The following is a 19072-nucleotide window of genomic DNA, read 5'->3' as shown; positions in this document are numbered from 1 at the left end:
TTTTTTTTTTGGCCACGCGACGCGGCTTATGGGATTTTAGTTCCCCGGCCAGGGATCGAAACGGGGCCCTCAGCAGTGAGAGCACGGAGTCTTAACCACTGAACCATCAGGGAATTCCCGGAAAGCTCTTAAAACAGTACCTGGCTCAGAGGAAATGCTCAATAAATGTTAGCTATTATTTTAAAGTTTCATTTTTGGACTAAATCTTGTTCCTCTCCCCACCCCCATCCCCCCCAATTTCTGTCTAATATTAAGCTATTTTTCTTAGTATTATGCAGTGGAGAGGGGACTCTGTTCTATGTGCCAAGCACTGTTTACACACGCAGGATAAAGCTCTGAACAAGAGAGTTTCACCACTCTCAGAGATCTGACATTCTTTTGAGGAGAGGGAAAAGATACATAAAACAAACAAACAAGGATATTTCTGACAATGAGGAAATGGCATTTAAGCTGAGATCCAAATAACAAGAAGGTGCTAGCTATGAGAAGACAGGACAGGGTCGGGGGTGGGGGAGAAGGACAGCAAGTGCAAAGGCCCTGAGGTGGGAGGGAGCTTGATTTCTTCAAGGGACAGAGGGCAGACAAGATGGTTGGAACAAAGAAAGTAAGAAGGACAGTGTTAAGAGATGAATTTCGGGAATTGGCAGGGCCCAGGTCATGGACAGCCTTGAGGCCACGTTGAGGAGTTTGCATTTTGTTCCGAGGGTAATGCAGAGTAAGGGGAGGATTCTGAGCAGTGGAGTGTCATGAGCTGACTTAGGTGCTACTGCAATAGTCTAGGCAGGAGGTGATGGCGGCTTGGATCAGTGGAGGGAGGAAAGAAATAGATTCAGGATGGGTGAGACCAGTAGGTTTGAGGATGGACCAAGTGAAGGGGTGAGAGAAAAAGAGGAGCCAGGGATGGCCCAAAGTTTGGGGCATGAGCACCTGGGTGAATGGTGATACCCTTCACCAAGCTGGAGAATACTGTGGGAAGAGCAGGTTTAGAAGGGCGAAATCAAGATTTCTGTCTTGGACAGGCTGTATCTGAGAGGCCTGGAGCTGCCGAGTAAAAGCGTCAGGGAGACAGCTGCACGAACAAGACTTGGATTTGGGGAGAGACCAGGATGAAGATAAAAATCCAAGGGTGGCAAGCCTATACGAGGGACATAAATCCAAACTTCTTCTTTTTTTAATGATTTATGCTCTTTATTTATTTATAATTTATTTTTTGGCTGCGTTGGGCCTTCGTTGCTGCGCGTGGGCTTCCTCTAGTTGCGGCAAGAGGGGGCTACTCTTTGTTGCGGTGCGCGGGCTTCTCATTGCGGTGGTTTCCTTGTTGTGGAGCACGGGCTCTAGGCACCCAGGTTTCAGTAGTTGCGGCACGTGGGCTCAGTAGTTATGGCTCGCGGGCTCTAGAGCGCAGGCTCAGTAGTTGTGACGCATGGGCTTAGTTGCTCTGCGGCATGTGGGATCTTCCCGGACCAGGGATCGAACCGGTGTCCCCTGCATTGGCAGGAGGATTCTTAACCACTGCGCCACCAGGGAAGTCCCGTTAATCCAAACTTCTAATTGTCATCCATCCATCCATCCAACAAATTTCACGGAGCATTGCAGTACTCCGGGTGGGGGTGGGGGGCAGGGGAGGGCATACAGCCATGAGTAAGGTACCTCCTACCCCCCTACCCTACCCTCCTGAAGGAACCAAGGGCTAAAGAGTCCTCTAAGTGCTGAGAGCTTGCCCACCCATCAAATGGGAATGGCCAGTGGGTGGACTAGATTTTGGCTGAAAATACAGGTATCCGGGTTTCATCTCACGCTGCAGAGTCTGATTTAATTTAGCATTTCATTGGGAGGAGGCACAGGCAGCAAAACATTTTTAACTTTACATCAAAGTGTAACGTAGGTCTAGGAAAGGACATATCAGAAATGCACAGCTCAGTGAATTGTCAAACTGTACACGCCCATGTCACCAGCATCCTGATGGATAAATGGAAGTTTAAACCATTGTGCCCCCCCCACCCAACTCCAGCTGCCAGAAAGGTACCCACTCTCTTGGCTTCTAACAAAATAGCGTAATTGTCTTTGTGCTTCGTAAATGGAATGATACAATATGTAGTCTGATGTCTAGCTTCTGTCCCTCAGCATTAGGTGTGAGATTCATCCGCGTTGCCGTGGATGGTTTATGTTCAGTGCGGTGCGAATTCCACAATGTGCAGGCACCACACCTACCCATTCCGTAGCGGTGGTTTGTAAAAACTCCCGCAGTGATTCTAATTTGCAGCCAAGGCTTAGAACCGCTGGTCCCTAACTTTAAGAACTAAGTTTCTGGGCCCACCTCCCCTCCCCCTCCTCCCGATGCCCCGCCCCCGCTCGAGGCTCCGCCCCTAGGCCTGCCTCGGCCTCTCACCCGACAGTACCACCTCCACCAGGTCGCCCTCCTGGATGTCTCCGGCAGAGCGCACCAACTGCAGGAGGTTGGCCGACGTGGGGTCATGTTTGAAGAGCAGGATCTTGTCGTAAAGGCCATAGAAGCCACACTCGGGGAACTGAGGAGCGGGAGAAGGAGGTGGTGACGGAAAAGCTCAAAGCAGCGGTCTGGAACCCTCCCAGGGCAGGGCCGGCTGTTTCCCCCGGAAACTCAGAGACCCCGCAGCCCCTCGCTTCCTGCCCGCTCCCTCCCAAGCCCAGCTCGAGCTGAGCCGGGCAGGGTGCCAGGGCCCCAGGTGTGCTGGGAGCGAGCGCTGGCCAGAGTTTGAGAGAGTGGCTCTGGGAGCGTGGGCACCTAGAATCTTCTGGAGATGGAGGGGGGTAGGGCTGAGTGAGCACCCCTTCCCTTATCTCCCTACCACCTCCCGCTCCCCCTCACCCTCAGCTTCCTTCCTGGAACTATTGTTGTCCCTGTTACCTGGCTCCAGGCCCAGCACTGGGGCTAGGCGATCTGGAAGGAGGGGATTTAGGACTCCTAGTTTGGGGGGGAGGGGGGTGTGGAAAGGCTAGGGCTCAAGGGAGTTGGAAACTGGCACGGTGTCCCCCACCCAATGCCTCAAGGACCCAGGTGTCCCGGTCCCTAGCTTGGGGAGGCGGGGCAGGAAATGAAACCTGGTAGAACAGAAAGTGAAACCGCCCAGGTGGAGCCACTGGAAGGAAGGAAAGGGGCCCTACCACACCTGGACAGGGTGGGGTGGGGGGCAGAAAATAAAACTGCGGTGAGGCCTGAGGGGGTAGGCTGAGGACTTGAGCATCGGATAAAGAGCTTCACCCAGGGGACAATCACGCCCTCTCCCCAGCCTGTTTTCCCAAGGAGCAGGCTGAGTGTGCGAGCTGGGCCTGCTAGTTTTGGGGTTTGGGGTAGGTGGCAAAGGAAGCTCTATCTGTTCTTGTTGCTGGGAGAGGGTCCACAGGTGGCCAGGACTGCCAGGGTCCTGACTGCCTTGGAGGGCTTTCTCTAAGCTTCAGTTTCCTCTTCTGTAAAATGGGGGAGTTGGCCCAGTTCCTAATGTTTTGTCTGCAGCCCAAAGAATTCATTCCCAGGAATCTAAGAAGATTCTACAATTTAGGTATTTTGGGATTCCAGCATGCTCACATTATAGGATTATACATTCTAGATTCCAACAAATTATCATGATAAGTTTTAGAATTTTAATAACCTAGATTAGTAGTAGTCTAATATTTTAAAGTTCTAGGAATCTGCCAAACTAGGATTCTAATATTTGAATATCTTAGCATGAAAGGATTTCAGCGACCCAGCATTCCAGAATTCTAACATTTTTATGCTCTAGGAGTCTAACAACGATGGAATCAAATATTCCAACATTTTAATGTTTTAGTATTTCAACAACCTCGGGTTCTAATGTTTGAACACTTTAATATCAGAGGAGTTCAGTTACCTAGCAGTTGCATATTCCAACAATTTAGAATTCTAACATTTTAACACTTTTACAGTCCAAAATTCCAACAGTAGAGTAGCCCACTATTCCAATTTTTTTTTAAATTCTAACTTTTAACATTCTAGAATCCAAGCAGTGCGTCCCACCTGATTTCCCCTTGCCGTGCTCCCCCAGGCCCCAACCCCAGTGACCCTCGTGTCCAAAGCGAAGAGTGGGGTGGGACTGGGGAAGGTTCGTTTTAACAGACTAGCATTAGAGCCGGGGGGTGGGGGGGACACTGATCAGGAGAGGGGACAGACGCCTCAGAGCCTCTGGACTGTGAAGAGGCGCACCTGCCCCTCCACACACGCTCAAGCCTGGGGGAGGGCAGAGATTGGACTCTGAGACCTCACTTGCCCCTGGCAGCTACTGCGGGCACCCGCACCCACACATGTCACTTGATCGCCACGGCCAGCCTGGCTTCAGTTTCTACTGTTTCCACCAAATGGGAGGCCGGGGATAGGCCTGGACAGGGAGGTCCCCCGACATCTGCTGCTCCCACCTGCCCCTTCCTCTCGGCTCCTACACCTCACCCGTCCCTCTCTTCCTCCATGCTGTCTGCAGCAAACAACAACATCCAGGGACATGCAATTTGGGGAGGCCTCTGGGGCACCCCACCCCTGACCAGGCCTCTCTCAAAGGAGTGGTGGGGTGAGGAGGCAACTGGGGGCCAATGCCCCACCCCCACCCCTCAGTCCCCCAAGGCTTATCCCCCTTCTCTCCCTCTTCCTTATATACTGGGCTGGAGATCGCCTCTGCCAGCACCTCCCCACTCTTCCAGACCTCTCCTCAAGCTAGATGAGGGGAACCCTGTGCCCTCACCTTCTGGTCAACGATGGAGCAAGCCAGCTGCTTCACGTGGGCCAGCTCGGAGGCGGTGGGCAACAGCACGAACTCGCGGGTCAGCCCGATCTGGATGTGGAAGGACACCCCCGAGCCCGGCGCCGGGACATGGGGCAGCAGCGGTGGCGGAGCCTGAAGTTCCAAGCTGCCAGAGGGCGGAGGAGACCCCGGCCCGGGAGAGCCCGGGAGCCCGGCGGTATGGGAGGGTGCGGTGGCCATAGGGCGAGGCCCGGGACCCGCCGCCCGGCGCCCACCCGGGATCCGGCTGCAGGAGCCTGAGCAGGGAGGCTCAGGTCCCTGGATCCGAGGTATCTTGTTAGCTGGTGGTAGGAGCGCGGGGATCCCGGGGATCCGAGAAGAGAATCCTGGCAGGTTGAGGGAACTCGAGGAGGTGGGACCCTGGGAAGTTAGAGAAAAGGAATCTCGTGGATCAGACGCCCGCCCGGAGATTAAGGGATCACAGACGATCAGAAAGGAGAAATCTAATGGTTTGGGCGGCCCAGCGATTGGGAAATTCCAAGAAATCAAAAAAGAAAATCTAGTAGGCCGGGGTCACAGGGATCAGAAGAGCCCAGGATCCAAAGGCTCCCTGAAGAAAGAAGGGATTGGAAAAGGAGCAGGTGGGGCCAAGAATCCAGTGGCTGTAAGAAGAGGATCCATATAAGAAGGGAGCTCGAGGGATTCACCAGATCTTGGGGTGGAGAGCAGGAGTCTCTGAGTCGGGGATCGAATGGATCCCAGGGATCCGACGGCGGGCCTGGGAATGGGCAGAGGGATTCCGAGGGCTGGGGTGCTAAGGCGGGAATCTCACGGGTCTCGGAAGTTGGAGAAAAATTCGGTCGGGGGCCGCGGAGAAGGGGGTGTTACCGGCGGCAGTGGGGTGGCGGGGGGTGGGAGGGAAGGGAGGGTCGTCCGGCGCCGGGCGCCGGTGGCTCTTTTTCCCACTCCAAAGTTTAATTCGGCGGCTGCGGCCCAGGAGGAAGTGTCCGGAGTGACAGTTCAGTCGGCCAATCGGTGCCGGCCTCGGTGACGTCGAGAGGGCGGAGCCTGACGAGGGCCTGCGGGCGGAAGAGGAGGGCGGGCTTAGCGCGTCCGGGTTGGGGCGGCACCTCCCGCTCCCGGGTCTGGGGACCTGGGGTGGGAGATGCGGGGAAGGGAGGCGAGACTGATTCCTTCCCACCTCACACCCAAGTCTGGAAAACTGACTTTTCCCTGAGCTGGAGAGGGAGGGGCAAGCCACCCTCACTCCCACCACAGGTCGCGAGGCCGGGGCTGAGGAGGCGTCTGGCCCTTTAAGGAAGGGGGCCGTCTCGCCGGGCCTGCATCCGGCGCCCACCGCTGGGGAAAGGGTGGGAGGCGGTGTCAGGTCTGGCCCGCTCTCCGGGCCGGGCCTGCCTCTTCCCAGGGCGTCACCACGCCCGCCCCCTCCCCCCACTCCCGAGCCCATTACACAGGTGGGAAGACCGAGAGACCTCCAGATGGGCAGAGGTCCTTGCCTCAGGTCTGTCTCCAGCGACCTTGGCCAAAGTGCCAGGAGCAAACTGCAGGGGCCAGGGCTGGGTTACCCGCGCGCGGAGAGTGTCAGGCACAGGGCAGGTGGAGAAGGGGTGTAGTTTCCTTCCATCAGCTCCCCACTCCACCCCAGTGTTTAGGAGGGTGAAGAGCCAAAGAAAAGCCTGGGGGTGCCTGGAAGGACCATAGCGACCAGGGAGGACCACACATCCACACCACTTCATAGATGGAGAGCACATAGTTCTCCTGGGGAAGTGTGCACATGTCTGTCTCTGTGTGACTTTAGGTTGGTGACCTCCCCCCTCTGAGCCTGTTTCTCTGTCTTTTAGATGGGACAATAATAGGACTGACCCCAGAGGGTCTTTGTGGGGATTAATGAGATGGTTTAAGGGTGCCTACAACACAGCAGAAGCTCAGTAATGGTGACTGTGGCTATAATGCGCTGAGATAAAGAGGTGGGCATCTCAGGCACTCAGGTGTTTGTGGGTGGGTTTGTTCATTTAGTCTTTCAGCAAGTATGGATTGAGGCCCTAATATGTGCCAGGCCTGTCATAAAACACCTCTTCCAGGACCAATTCCGACTTGATTTCTCCTCCCTAGCTAATAATGAGTGGCTACCATTTAGTTTACATACAGGAAGCTGAACCCTCAGAGAGGCAAAATGACTTGTCCAAGATTGCCAAGCGAGTAGCTACCACCCACTGGCTTCACTGAGGGGCCAAGGCCTGGCTGAGCCCCAGAGGCATCCCAATAGAGATGGGCCACCGCCGCCTAGACTCCCGACCAGCAGGACTGGGTAGGGGGGATGAGGAACTCACGATGAGCCCACATTCCTGGTAAAGGGCTGTTGGGGGTAGCTGAGGTCGGCACAGTAGCAAATCTGTCACCACATCCGGGGGCTGGCTGGGGCTGGGGAAGGAAGTCTGAGGCTGGAGCGAAACCCTAAACCACCACCTGGGGAAGCTGCACAGAGCCCAGAGGGATGAGGGGGCAATGAGGCCACATGGTACCCATAGCTGGGCTCCTGTCAGCCTCACCTGATGGCCATCTGCCCACCTGTGCCCTTTGTCCAGACCAGCAGACGACCACCATGGTGAAATCCTAACATGAGTGTGCACTTCTCAGGCCTTCCTCCTTCCTCAAGTGTTCATGGGGCCCTGACAGGAGCCAGGCCCTGTTCTGGGCACTGGGGTGCAGCCCTTGATAAGCCAGGAGGTGGGCACTACTGAAAGGCTCACTTTACAGGGGAGGCTGAGGCCCAGGGAGGTGCCAGGACTTGCCCAAGGACCCCTGGCTGGTAGGCAAAGAGCCCTCATAGCAAGCAGAGGGAGTCACAAGGGACTGGATACAAATTCTGATTCGTATCCTGCTGGGCCCTGAGCAAGCTCCTCGAGCCCCCGCCTCCATCTCTCGTCCTTTGTAACGTGTGCATAATGCTCCGCTCCCCTTTTTGAGGTTGTGGGGACCTAGTGAAATGGCACGTGAAGAGCTCCGAGGGCACAGCCGATTACTGTGATTCAGCCACCGCAGAGAAGGGAGAAGGGAATGGCACGTCCCAGGGTCTCCCTTCCTTCCCACTCCATGTAGGCCCAGGCGTGGGGCAGGGAGAGAAGGGGGGCGTTCAGTACTCTGGATTAGCACTTTGGCCTCACTACCAACCATCACACAGGGGGCAGGGGGGATGAGGAGCTGAACCGTCACACTGTTTCATCTGCTCGTCAGGGCTCTGCTGTAGCCCCTGGGGAGGGAGCGCTTAGGGACAGAGAGGAGGGGCACAGGGAGATTCGGTCCTTGCCCCCACTTCCGTCCCACCACCCACACCCCACCCAAGATCTGGGCCCCTCTCTGCACCCCCGCCCTACCACGAAACCCCAACCCATCACATCCCCTCGCCAAGCTCCACCCACCCCTGGCAGAGCCAGTTACTCCTCCCCGCGAGTCCCCGGTCCCCTCAGTAGTCAGCACCGCCGCCCATCTTACTCCAAAGGGTTTATTGAGACAAGGTTCACAGGCAAGACCAGGGCAGAGGGAATGGGGCTTATAAACAGGAACCTGGAAGGGGGCCTGAGGGCACAGGGTGGAACCCAAAAACGAGAGTGAAATAAATAGAGGAAGAGAGTGGAGGGTCAGGAGAGGAGACGGACAGACTATCACACAGTGATAACAACATGGGTGGGGGTGGGGCTCCATTAAAATCCCATTTATTTATACAGATATACAGGGAGTTACGGGGGACCCGAGGGACCCCACTCCACCCTCCATGCGCCACAGAGGGGCAAGAGAAGGCCACCTCTCCCCATGGGTGACCCCACGGGGGTTTGGGGGGCTGCCCTTGGAGGACTGTTGGGGGGAGGTAGGGGCGGGCACCTCCCCCGAGGGCATCACCAGCTCCCCAGGCAGTTACTGGCCCTGGCAGCGTTGGGTAGTGTCTGGAGAGCTGTGCTGAGGGAACTGGAGGGGAGGGGTTTACTGGGCGCACTCTGGGGCGGGCCAGGCCCGCACCTCCACGGAGGACAGCCCAGCCTACAGCTGGCTCCAGGGCCCCGGCAGACCCAGAGCAGGGGCATCGGGGGTTCCTCCCGGCACAGCTCCCACCCGGGTCCAGGGAGGTGGAAAGGAGGGGTCAGGGGTTCAAAGAGAGAACCTGGCACCTTCTGGCGTCTTGGAAAAGCTAATCCCTAAGGACACCCAGCCCTGGCTGTACAGCCCCTGAGAAGGCAGCTCAGAGACCTGGAGTGGGTGTCAGGGTGAAGAGAAAATTCCCAGAGACCATCCTGGAGGGCGATTCCTGAAGGAGGCCACGCCCCGGCGGGATGCCCGGGGGAAGGACGGGCCGAGGGGAGGGCCTCCTGGGGAAAGGGCCAGTTAGCACCACCAGGCTCCAAGGCAGGCAGGAAGAAGCCAGGCCTTGGGGCCTCCAGACCAAGGCTGGAGTCACCTATGGGGGGCAGAAGGGAGGGGAGACTGGACCACGACCTCCAGGGTGCAAGAGGCCAGGCAGCTCCAGCCCCTCTACACCCCAGCCCCTCCTCTGAATGCCCAGGGGCTACCTTGGCAATTCTCACAGGGCATCCCGACTAGGATTTCGGGTCTTGGCACCCTCTGGAAATGCCAGGCAAAGGGGTGTTTGTGAGGGCCCCATCGGGAGTGAGGATGCAGGGGGCTTCTGCCCTCCCAAGCCAAGCCTCCCTCCCATCTGGCCCCTCACCTCAGTCCCACCTGCCCAGCCCCGCTCCCCAGCCTGCGTGGCGGCCTGGGCGGGGCCAGGTGGGCATCATACGAAGACCTTGGCCAGGGCGTCGGCGCCCGCGCTGGCGATTAGGGCCTTGCTGGGGTGGCAGGCGACAGCATGGATGGCCTCCTCATGCTTCTTGCGGTGGGCCGTGATCTCCTGAACGCATGTCTTATTGTCCAGGCTCCACAGACGCAGGGAGCAGTCGTGGCCTGTGCAGATGTGGGAGCAGTCGTGGCCATCACCCAGCAGCTCCGGGTCCCCCTGCCTCCTTGCCCAGACCTGCTCCCCGAACCTGGCCTCATCCGAAGGCCTGGGAGTTGGGTGGGGCTCGCTCCTCTGCCCAGTTGCCTCCAGATGCCCAGTGTGAAGGACTGCCCTTCTGACCAGCCTATCATCCAGCCATCTAGGCACGGAGTGTTCACTGAGCACCTACTGTGTCCTGCACTCGGGGGCGTGGTGAACAAAACAGGCAAATCTCCCTGCCCCCGTGGTGCTGCGTCCCAGTGTGTGAGAGACAGTAAACAAGAGAACAGGATAAACGAGGCCAGATGGTCACAAGTGCTGTGAGCACAAGTCAGTCAGTCTGAGGACCGTGTGGCCCAGGGGGTAGGGCAGGGGGAAGAACCTTCCAGGCAGCGGGGACAGCCAGGGGCAGGTCCTGAAGACTGACAGCCTGAGCAGGCAGGCGGGGGGTGGGGGGAGTAGACTGCGCCAGGCCTTGGGGCCATGAGCCACTGCGGGGAGACCGCCGGACTTAGGCATTACCGGGATCTGGTGGGCTGCGGTGGGGGGACCTGGGCCCTGTACTGAATTTTTGCCTGGGCCTGATCTCACTGACTGTTCCCTCAACCGGCGTCCTCCCTGGAGACAGCTGTAGCACCGTCCTGGGCCACCCCCACCCTCCACCGCCACTGCTCACGCCTGTGTGTGCACTCGCTCGCTGACACCCCGGGGCAGGCTCGGTCTGGTCAGGCCTCCGTAACCGCCAGCGCACACCCTTCACCCCCTGGGGAGCTTCAGCCCCTTCTCCATCCGCCCAAGTCCCAGCCCATCCCGTTGAGGTGCATCTCCACACTCACTGGGGCTCAGTGCCTTTATCCACAGACAGCAGGTGCACCAAATGCTAAAATTTCTCGTGGGGACCGAGAGTCAGATAAACCTGAACTTCAATTCCTGCAACCCTGTGGGCTGTGACCAAGTGAAATGACTTCTCTAGCCCCAGTCACCACATCCGCGGAGTGGGAATAACAGTACCAACCTCATTCAAATCCAACGAGATGATGTGGGAGAGGGCCTACGGTGGGCTCCGGTGCACAGTGCTTTGCTGTCCCCACCCTTGTGACCACTGTCATTCCAGCCACAGAGGGGCTCCAGGCCCCTGCTCGGACAGCACTCCCACCAGCTCCCCACCCTCAGGGAGCCCCCAGAGTACTCCCTCGGGACCAGAGCCTGGGTCTCTTCCTCTTCCTCTCCCCAGCCTGCCAGAAAAGGCACACGCCCTCACTCCTTAGGAGCCAGGAGGCTCCCGACTTACTTCCTGACATCAGGAATACGCCATTGGGGTCCACAGCTAGGCAGGTGACTGCATCCAGGTGGGCAACCATGGAGTGCACGGATCTCCCTGAAGGGAGAGAGGGTGGGCAGCAGGTTACTTTCCACTCTGCGCCTTGCCTAGGAAGCTGAAGGGGCTAGAAGGGACACTGAGCCTTCAACGTGGACACCAGGAGGTCTGCCATCTGAGCCTGGTCGACCCCTGCTCCCCCTGAGCAAACGTGAAGGGGGGCCAGGAAGGTTGGGCCTCACCTGTCCGGTTGTCCAGGAAGCGGATGCCTCTGTCGTCATGGGCGGTGATGGTGAGGGGCTGGCTTGGATGACTCACCACCTGGTTGATCTGGGTTGGGCCTGACAGGAAAAACGAGGGAGAGGAGAACAGGTCAAGGGTGGGAGGCAATCAGGGAGACCGGGACAAAGATAAGAGGAGAACCACCATCCCATGCCCATCCTCTGCTTAGACAACGAGCAGGGCCGGGCACTCCGGCCGCTCCCTCCTGGGCCCCGTGCTTCATCTGTGCAATGGACACTGCATGGCCTCGGGGCGAGCAGGAGGGATGACAAACACGAAGACGGTCCTTCTGCTCCACCAAGTGGCCCATGGGCGAGTCCCTCGTGATGTCTCTCCAGTCAGCCCTCCTGAGCACACTGTGCCCTCCATAATGGCAGTGACCGGAACCTGATCTCCGTCCCTCTCAGAACCCCCAAGGGGGCAGGGCAGCCACTTTCCACTGACTGGGCAGCAGGTCACCAAAGCCACAGGAGAAACTGGGGCCCTGGAGGCCTTCCTGGGGCCTCCCTTACCGCTGTTCCCCCGGGAGTCCAGTGTGAGGAGGGCACTGCCAGCCTCCAGGTCATACAGGACGGTGTCGCCAGAGCGGAAGGAGGCCACAATGTGGGCAGGCTCGGTGCTGGTGAAGGCCACTGAGGTGGGGGTCCCGTGATCTGAAGGCGGAGGGGAAGAGAAGGCTGCCTAACGGCCCCGCTCTTCCCTGGGCGCGGGGGGCGCAGGAGGCGCCCCTCCTCTGGGGGCCTCTGGCTCTGTACGGCTCCTGTGCCACCTGTCAGGGTCCCGCACGCCCCCATGTCCCCCCCACTCACCGCTCGCTGTGGGGAAGGTACAGAGGCAGGTTGGGCTGCTGCTGCTGGGGTCCCAGATGCGGACGGTGCCGTCGGCAGAGCAGGAGGCCAGGCGCTGGGAGGTGGGACTGAAGGCCAGGCCCCACACTGCATCCCTGTGGCCCTCCAGGACGTGGCTCAACACGCTCGGGTCTGGACCCGCCAGAGGGAGAGAAGGGCTGCGTCAGGGCCGCCGGCCTCGGCCCCAGCCGCGACAGCCCTGGAGCACCAGTTCTGCCGAGACGCAGGCACTGAGCTCGAGCTGCCCTTTCGTCCGGCTTCGTCTCCAAATCCTCACGCCTGCTCTGACCGCTAGCTGTTCTGTGAAGCTTTCAGGGCCCTGAAGGTGCCGCAGAGTGGAAACTCCAGAAGGTGGGGATTTCCTTGTTCCCTGCCGTCCCCGCAGGCCCGCGATAGTGCCTGGCACAAAGCCGCTGCTCGAGATACCTTTTAGGACTTAGTTAAGGGGACGAGGGACAAGGGTGGCTCTGTGGCCCTGGGACCCTTTGCAGCCTGGCCGCTGTGGGTCAGCCCCACCCTCGGTCCCTGCGGTGTTTTCTGCCCAAGAGCACAGCCTTGTCTGGTCTCTCCAAAGCCCTCTGGTCATTCCCACCATTGCCTCCCTGGTCACTCGAGTCCACACAGGGTGCTCTGGCTGGGTCCTGCTGACAGCCGATGTGTGACAACTTGCTTAGCCTAGAGCAGATACTGCCTGGGACTGACCCTTGACCTCTGAAAGGGTGAGACCATTCTTCAGAAAACAGTATACATTCTCTGAGAGGAGACACAGACCTCTAAACTCTGCCATGACAGCCTGTTGTACGGAGCCACGTGTGCGATCAAAAGGGTTATGAGAAGAGGCGTCACAGGGCAGGGACACGGAACAGATGTTGACAGTCTGGTCGCTTCTCCACTTAGTCTTAAAGGTGGCCCAAGGATACAGCCAAACTCCCTACAGCCCGGCCCAGCTAGTCTCCGTCTCACCTGCTCTACCTGCTCCTCGCTGGCTCCCTCCGCTTGACCATGCAGACGTGGGCAGAGCTGAGCGCAGAGAGCTGCCAAGGCCCACCACGCCTTCGCCCGGGCTGGTCCCCGGCCCCAAAGCTCAACCCCAATCAGCTCCTCTGCGAAACGCTCCCCCACCGCCCCCGCTGCTGCCTCTTCTTGTCCCACCCTCGGGCACGTGCTGAATCGCCCTGGCCCGTGTTTCACCAGACCGGGAGCCCTTGGCAATGCCGACCCCCAGTACCCAGTGTGAAGCCTGGGGGCTGCGGGAACCAAGAGGCCCCGGTGGCAGGTGGGTGGGGGAAAGGAAGGCAGGGGAGGGAGCTGTCCTCACCGTAACCGTCGTACGGGTCCATGTTGAGGTCTGGAATCTTCCAGCTATGGATGCGGGCATCTGCCCCACCGCTGTAACAGTATTCACTGTGGCTGCCCATGGCTACTGCCAACACGGGGCCCCTGAAAGATACCAAGTTGGGTGAAGCGGGGAGATGAAAAACTCCAGGCTCCCCCTCCCCCACGGGACCCTGAAGTGCTCCACTAGCATTTTTCAAGGCTGGCAAAAAGGAATCCAGCATCTGGACCTCTGGTGGTGCCATCCAGGCAAGGTGCCTGTCCCACTCCCCGTGTCTGTTTCCTCCTCCGAAGGCTGTGCTGAGAACCAGCTACGGGGGCACTGAAAGTCTGCAGAGCGCCAGGAACGAGGTGGGGTGTCTGCAGAGGGTCACAGGGACTCTGAGCCCTCCTGCCACCCTGCCTCAGCCCCCAGGATGGCAGTGAGTGGGCCAAGGGGCAGGCTGCCTTTGGGGGCACTTCCCTACCTGTGAGCCCGGAAGGCATGGATAGGTTCCACGTCTAGCGCAGCATTCCTGGGGGGAGACAGAGGAGCTGGATGTCGCTGGGAGCCCCTCATCACCCTGTCCCCTGCGCCCAGGTGCCCTCCCCACCCCCCCACCCTGGGGCTGCTGCTCTCACTTCTTGGCCGTGACCGCCTTCTGCAGGTTCCAGAGCTTGAGCGTGCCGTCCTCGGAAGCAGTGAGCAAAGCCGACTGGCTGTGATGGAAAGCCAGGGAGCGGATGCCGTCATAGTGGGAGCGGAGGGTGAATTTGGGGTTCCAGGTCTTCTTAAAGGCATCCTTGCTGTCAGACAGCTGGGGTGGGGGAGCTGCCTCAGTGTCTGCTCGTCCATCTCAGCTGTCCCGCAGACACCAACTCCCAGCCCCACACGGGGCACCTCACAGACTGGCCTCCAGCCCGGCCCTCTCCCACTTCCTCCTTGCCCGCAGTGTCCCCTCACTCACTCAGCAAGTGCCTGCAGTGTGCAGGGCCTGGGCTGGCTTCTGGGGAGGCAAAGGGAAGCCCAAACCCTGGGGAATCTCACCATTCAGAGGGAGCCTGGGGGAGACGATCAGATCGTCTCCACAGCGCAGAGGATTATGAACTGCGAGCAGTGCCACGAATTACAAATGCACTGAGAGGAGGTATGGGGCAGCCTGTCCTCCTCTGTGGGGGGTCAGTAAGGCTTTCCTGAGGAACTGACAAGCCATCAGGACGTAGCCAGATAAGGGGAGGGGACAGAGGATGGAAACTGCATGTGCAAAGTCCCTGAGGCAGAGGCAGCAAGGGCGGATCCTGAGCCTGAGAGGAGGGCTGGGATGCAGAAAGCAAGGGAGAGAGCGGCAGGAGATGAGGCCAGGAGGGGTGGCCAGAGCCACAATAGTGGCCCACGCTCAGGAATGTGCAGCTCATCCCAAGCAACAGGGGAGCCACAGAAGGGTTTAGAGCAAGGAAGTGACACAGCTTCTTCCGGCCGCCCCGTGGGGGGGCTCGACTTGGGAAGACAAGAGTGCCTGTAGAGAGAGAGGTGAAGAGGTCCCGAGGGAAGTCTCCCAGGGAGACGTGAGGCAGACCAGACGCTGCGGAGTGGAGATGGGGACAAGCACACAGTGGGGAGAGACTGGGAAGCCGAATCAATAGGCCTCTGAGGGACAGTCCCAGAGACACCCCACAGGTCCTGGCGGACGATGGTGTCGCTCTCCAGGTGGGGTACCTGGGGAGGGCCACTCGGGAAAGGAGACGAGCAGATTGTCAGTCAAGCCTCAGTGCCCTGCCCCAAGATGAGGTGTACCCCCGATGAACCCCTTCATCTGGGCTCTGCCCCCCAAGGTCACCACTTCTGCCACAGAGGTTTAGGCCGGAGGGTCTACCCCCTCCCATGCACGCTGCCCCGTGGGGATGGGTCTCACCTCGGGGAGGGCAGAGGAGCCCTGCAGCGTGCTCCCTGCTCAAACCCTCCGCTCCAGTCTCGCTTCCCAACACCCCACAGCAGTGTCCTATCCTTGCTGGGATCACTTGAAATCTTGCTAGAAGCTGTGGTAAATGTCCTGCTACAGGAACTTGCTCACACACGCCCGTTTCAGAGATGCCCAGATAGCCAGAGGCCCGGCCACACATCTCAGGACATTGGCCCTAAGGTCTCCCTTCATTCCAGCCCAACATACCAGATCGGCCTGATTTTTTGTTTTGTGGCTTAAAGTCACCTTCCCTTCCAAAGTCAGCTCAATTCTCACCTCCTGCGCAGACTTTCTTCCCCGAATTGCCGCCAGCCCAAAGCCCCCTTCCTCTAATGCTGTATTTTGACTCAGCACCCCCTTCACCCTTGCCTCCTGTCTGCGGTGGGTCCTGGACTTGAGGTGCACGGAAGCCCAGGGTGTGAGGGAGCAGCGCCGGGAGAAGAAGCCTGGCAGCATGACTGAAACATAGGCGCCAGAGCCTTTTAGGCCAGAAACCTCGGTGACCCCAGTCAAGTCCCACCGCCTGTCTGTGTCGGCACCTCTGTGAAACAGGGAGCTGGCGAATGAGCTCACATCGTCCTCGTGTGTGAGGGGCTGGGCACAGGTCGGGCACACGGTCAGAGCTCAGCCAGTCCCGGCACTGCGCCGACCGACGCCCCGTGGGGGCCTGTGGGGGGTGGGCACCCTGAGAACTTACATCACAGCTGAGGTCGTTGTCGTTGGTGACGGTGAGATCTGCCAAGTCCCCCAGGCTCACCTCCCCGCCCCCGATAGTGTCCATGATGAAAACGTCTGAGGAGAAGCCAAAGGAACCTGGTAGGGGGAGGGGAGGGAGGGCGCAGAGAGGGGCAAGGAGAAAGAGAGAAAGACAGAGAGAGGCAGAGAGAGAGATAAGGAGTGAGAAAGAGAGACAGGGAGAGGACAAGATCAAGAATCACAGCTGGAAAGAAAGAGACAGGGAGAGACAGACAGACAGGGCAGGACAGACAAAAAGAGAGGGAGACAGAGACAGACAGACGAACTTTTGGGACAGGGAGGCTGCAGACTAGAGGCTGGGCCTCGACCCTGAGGACACAGAAGCCCTGGGCTTAGCTCTGCAGCCTCCCTCTGCCGTGGGCCCTCAGGACTAAGCCAGGGTGGAGGGGCCTCTTACCTTCGTGGGGCCGGGGCTGGGGTGTGCCGGGAGGTGGGCCGGTCACTTTGGGTGGCAGCCCATCCACATCCCGAAGGTCGGCCAAAATTCCCTGGAGTTTGACCCGCCGGGTTTCTGCAGGGACAAGGCACAGGGCAGGAGTCACTGACTGGTTCACTCAGCCACGTGCAGGCGATGCCTTCCCCACCACCGAGAGCTCTCCTGCAGCTGTGGGGAGGCCAGGAAGCCCTGGGCTCCGGGTGGGGATGGCGGACAGGCAGAGGAGACAGACTGAGATGGGACCCTCAATGGGCTGCCCTTGCTGGGGCCTCAGTCCCCAGCCATCCTACATGACCCCCGAGGGCCGCGCAGCCTGGAGTCACAGGACAGGAAGCAGCAGCTGCACTGCCCCTCTGCCTTCTCCACTCCGGGTCTGCATCCTGTCCACCCCGCCCCCTCCGAGGTCCGCCAACAACTGGCTGCTCGAGTGGAGGGCCGGAGGCCCTGCTGCAGGAAGAGCCGGGCCTGCCTGTGTCCCCACAGGGGTTTTCCAGGGAAGGAGTGAAGGCCTGGCCATCGTGGTGCAGGCCTCCCGCTCTCCTTGGCCACCCTCCTCTCAGGAAGTGTATCCGTCCGGTGGAGACCCTGGGGCAGGAAGCAGCTGCAGGCGGCTGTGTGTGCCCGCAGTGAGGAAGGTGGGCCAGAAAACCCCCAACTCACCCAGTTCGTGGTGGGTCCCCTCTCCGGCGCATCGCCGGGGGTCTGGAGAGCCCTCTCCGTCCTCTCCTGAGCCCAGGAAATCAAATTCGTTGATGGCATCCTCTGAGTCGTCCTCCTCGTCTTCATCCTCCATTTCAGGAACCAGGGCCTTGGATGGCAGCTGGGACATGGAGACAACCAGGGGTCAGGGGCTCCTGCATGGGCCCAAGCCCACCCAGTCTCCAGGAACAGAGAAACCAAGGCTCCTGGCCTCGGCCCGCAGGGTCCGCCCCAGCCCCACACTTTGATGCTGTGCTCCCCCTGCTGGGAGAATCCAGGGCTGTTCCTCACTGGAGGAGCTGCTCCCCCAGCCTGGCTCTGGAGACCCCTTCCGCTCCTGCTGCCTCCAGCAGTGATCCCCGCACAGGGCCCCCCTCCTGGCCTTCACTCAGGCTGTTCCTACTCCCCCATGCCCCGCCCCCCAGCACAGTACTTCTCATGAAAAAACGTCGGATAATATGACAGCCTGTTTCGGGGGCGAGGGAAGATATATGTGTTTCTATGGGTGTGAGTGGAAGGAGGCGCTCAATCAAAGTGAGAACAGATCCATGGGTACAATAGTAATAATAATGAACACTTACTGGGCCAGCCTCTCTGGGTTATTCAGTGCACTGAATAAGCTTCACATATATGATTTCACAGCCCCATGAATAACTACTATTGTAATTATTATCCCCATATTACAGATAAGGAAAACTGAGACTAAGCAGAGTGAAGCCCCTTGCCCAGGTCACCAGCTCCAAGCCATTCCTTATACACTAAGACGGCTCTGGGGTGTGAGATTACCTGAGGTTCTCCAAGTCTTCCTTATAATTTTCTACACTGGCTGAATTTTTGTTTTCTTACATAACAAGCAGGAGCTACTTTTAGAATGAGAGAAAACACCCCAATTCCTCCATTTTGAGAAACAGAATGCTGGGCGAGTGAACACTGAGTTTGCTATTTCCCACAATCGGCCTTAACCAGGAGCAAGAACCAAATCATCCTGTTCTCCTCAATTCACGAGCTTGGACCAAACCCCAGGCTTGTGAATTTAGGAGCAGCATCACACCTGTGTCTCCCCACACGGACACCTCTGAGATGCAGCCTCATGAAGTGACATCTTGCGCGCGATTCTTCACCCTCTTGTGGCGTAAGCATCACTGTGTTTTACATAAAGTGCCATCCGGGAGCTGTGTGCCTGGCACTTCAAAGGCTGCGCTTAAACGGCTTAAGGGAGTTTCAGAATTTTCAAATACAGTTTTGAATCCGAGTTCTGCTTTAAGTGCTTCGGAGACCACTGGCTCCAAACACCACCTCTGCCAGGAAGGCTTCTCCCTCCTAAGTGTTCCCTGCCTGGGCCCAGCCTCAGTCAGACTATGAATTCCTCGAGGGCAAGGCTGATGCCCCTCCTCCCAGAGGCTCAGCATCCTGAGCTGGGTCTGGAGGGTATGAATTTGGAGCAGCTATGCTCAGGCTCAGGCACCGTGGAGGGCCAGCCTCTGGCCTGTGTGGGAGGAGGGGGATGGGACGTGGGTGCCTTCCTCTTCCGTCCTGGGAGAAGACCCAGGGTCAAGGTTCAGACAGCCTGCCCAGAGAGATAATGGCAGGGGTCAGTCCACGAGAAGGGCCCTATGCAGTTACATCCTGCCATCACTGCCTGGGACTGTTAGTGCCAGGCCCCTGCCAAGCACTGCTAATACTGCTGCCGCCGAGCACCTGGCCTGGCAGTCACCGT

General features: G+C 58.7%; 2 protein-coding genes across 10 annotated transcripts in view; both read right to left on the bottom strand.

Moving 5' to 3' along the window:
- Positions 1 to 5687, bottom strand: part of PRKD2 (protein kinase D2) — a 31674-nt gene extending 25987 nt beyond the window's left edge. Inside the window, exons 1-3 of one of the 2 annotated variants that reach the window (XM_089902668.1) lie at positions 5619 to 5687; positions 4731 to 5150; positions 2390 to 2528 (exon numbers count right to left, since the gene is read on the bottom strand). In XM_089902668.1, coding sequence (XP_089758794.1) covers positions 2390 to 2528; positions 4731 to 4970 — 379 coding nt within the window. In that variant the 5' untranslated portion in view covers positions 4971 to 5150; positions 5619 to 5687. The other variant, XM_022585282.3, reaches the window with a different exon arrangement.
- A 10-nt stretch (positions 5688 to 5697) lies between these two features.
- The window catches only part of STRN4 (striatin 4), a 28302-nt gene continuing 14927 nt past the window's right edge, over positions 5698 to 19072 (bottom strand). Inside the window, exons 7-19 of one of the 8 annotated variants that reach the window (XR_016390908.1) lie at positions 17317 to 17476; positions 16618 to 16731; positions 16162 to 16277; positions 14146 to 14321; positions 13992 to 14039; positions 13508 to 13629; positions 12151 to 12321; positions 11854 to 11994; positions 11302 to 11400; positions 11033 to 11119; positions 9472 to 9707; positions 9314 to 9365; positions 8433 to 9201 (exon numbers count right to left, since the gene is read on the bottom strand). Coding sequence is in view for 2 of the 8 variants with exons in the window: in XM_022585284.3 (XP_022440992.1) it covers positions 9538 to 9707; positions 11033 to 11119; positions 11302 to 11400; positions 11854 to 11994; positions 12151 to 12321; positions 13508 to 13629; positions 13992 to 14039; positions 14146 to 14321; positions 16162 to 16277; positions 16618 to 16731; positions 17317 to 17476 (1404 nt within the window). In the remaining 6 variants the exon portion in view is untranslated. Of the gene's footprint in view, positions 5810 to 8432; positions 9708 to 11032; positions 11120 to 11301; positions 11401 to 11853; positions 11995 to 12150; positions 12322 to 13507; positions 13630 to 13991; positions 14040 to 14145; positions 14322 to 16161; positions 16278 to 16617; positions 16732 to 17316; positions 17477 to 19072 lie in introns of those variants that run through there. The other 7 variants (XR_002646264.3, XR_016390907.1, XR_002646265.3 and 4 more) reach the window with 7 other exon arrangements.

The sequence above is a fragment of the Delphinapterus leucas genome, chromosome 20 (genome assembly GCF_059928025.1).
Source record: "Delphinapterus leucas isolate spDelLeu-1000000601 "Yukka" chromosome 20, BTC_Dleu_Yukka2, whole genome shotgun sequence".
Taxonomy (NCBI): domain Eukaryota; kingdom Metazoa; phylum Chordata; class Mammalia; order Artiodactyla; family Monodontidae; genus Delphinapterus; species Delphinapterus leucas.
This window is presented reverse-complemented; position numbering and strand designations above follow the sequence as displayed.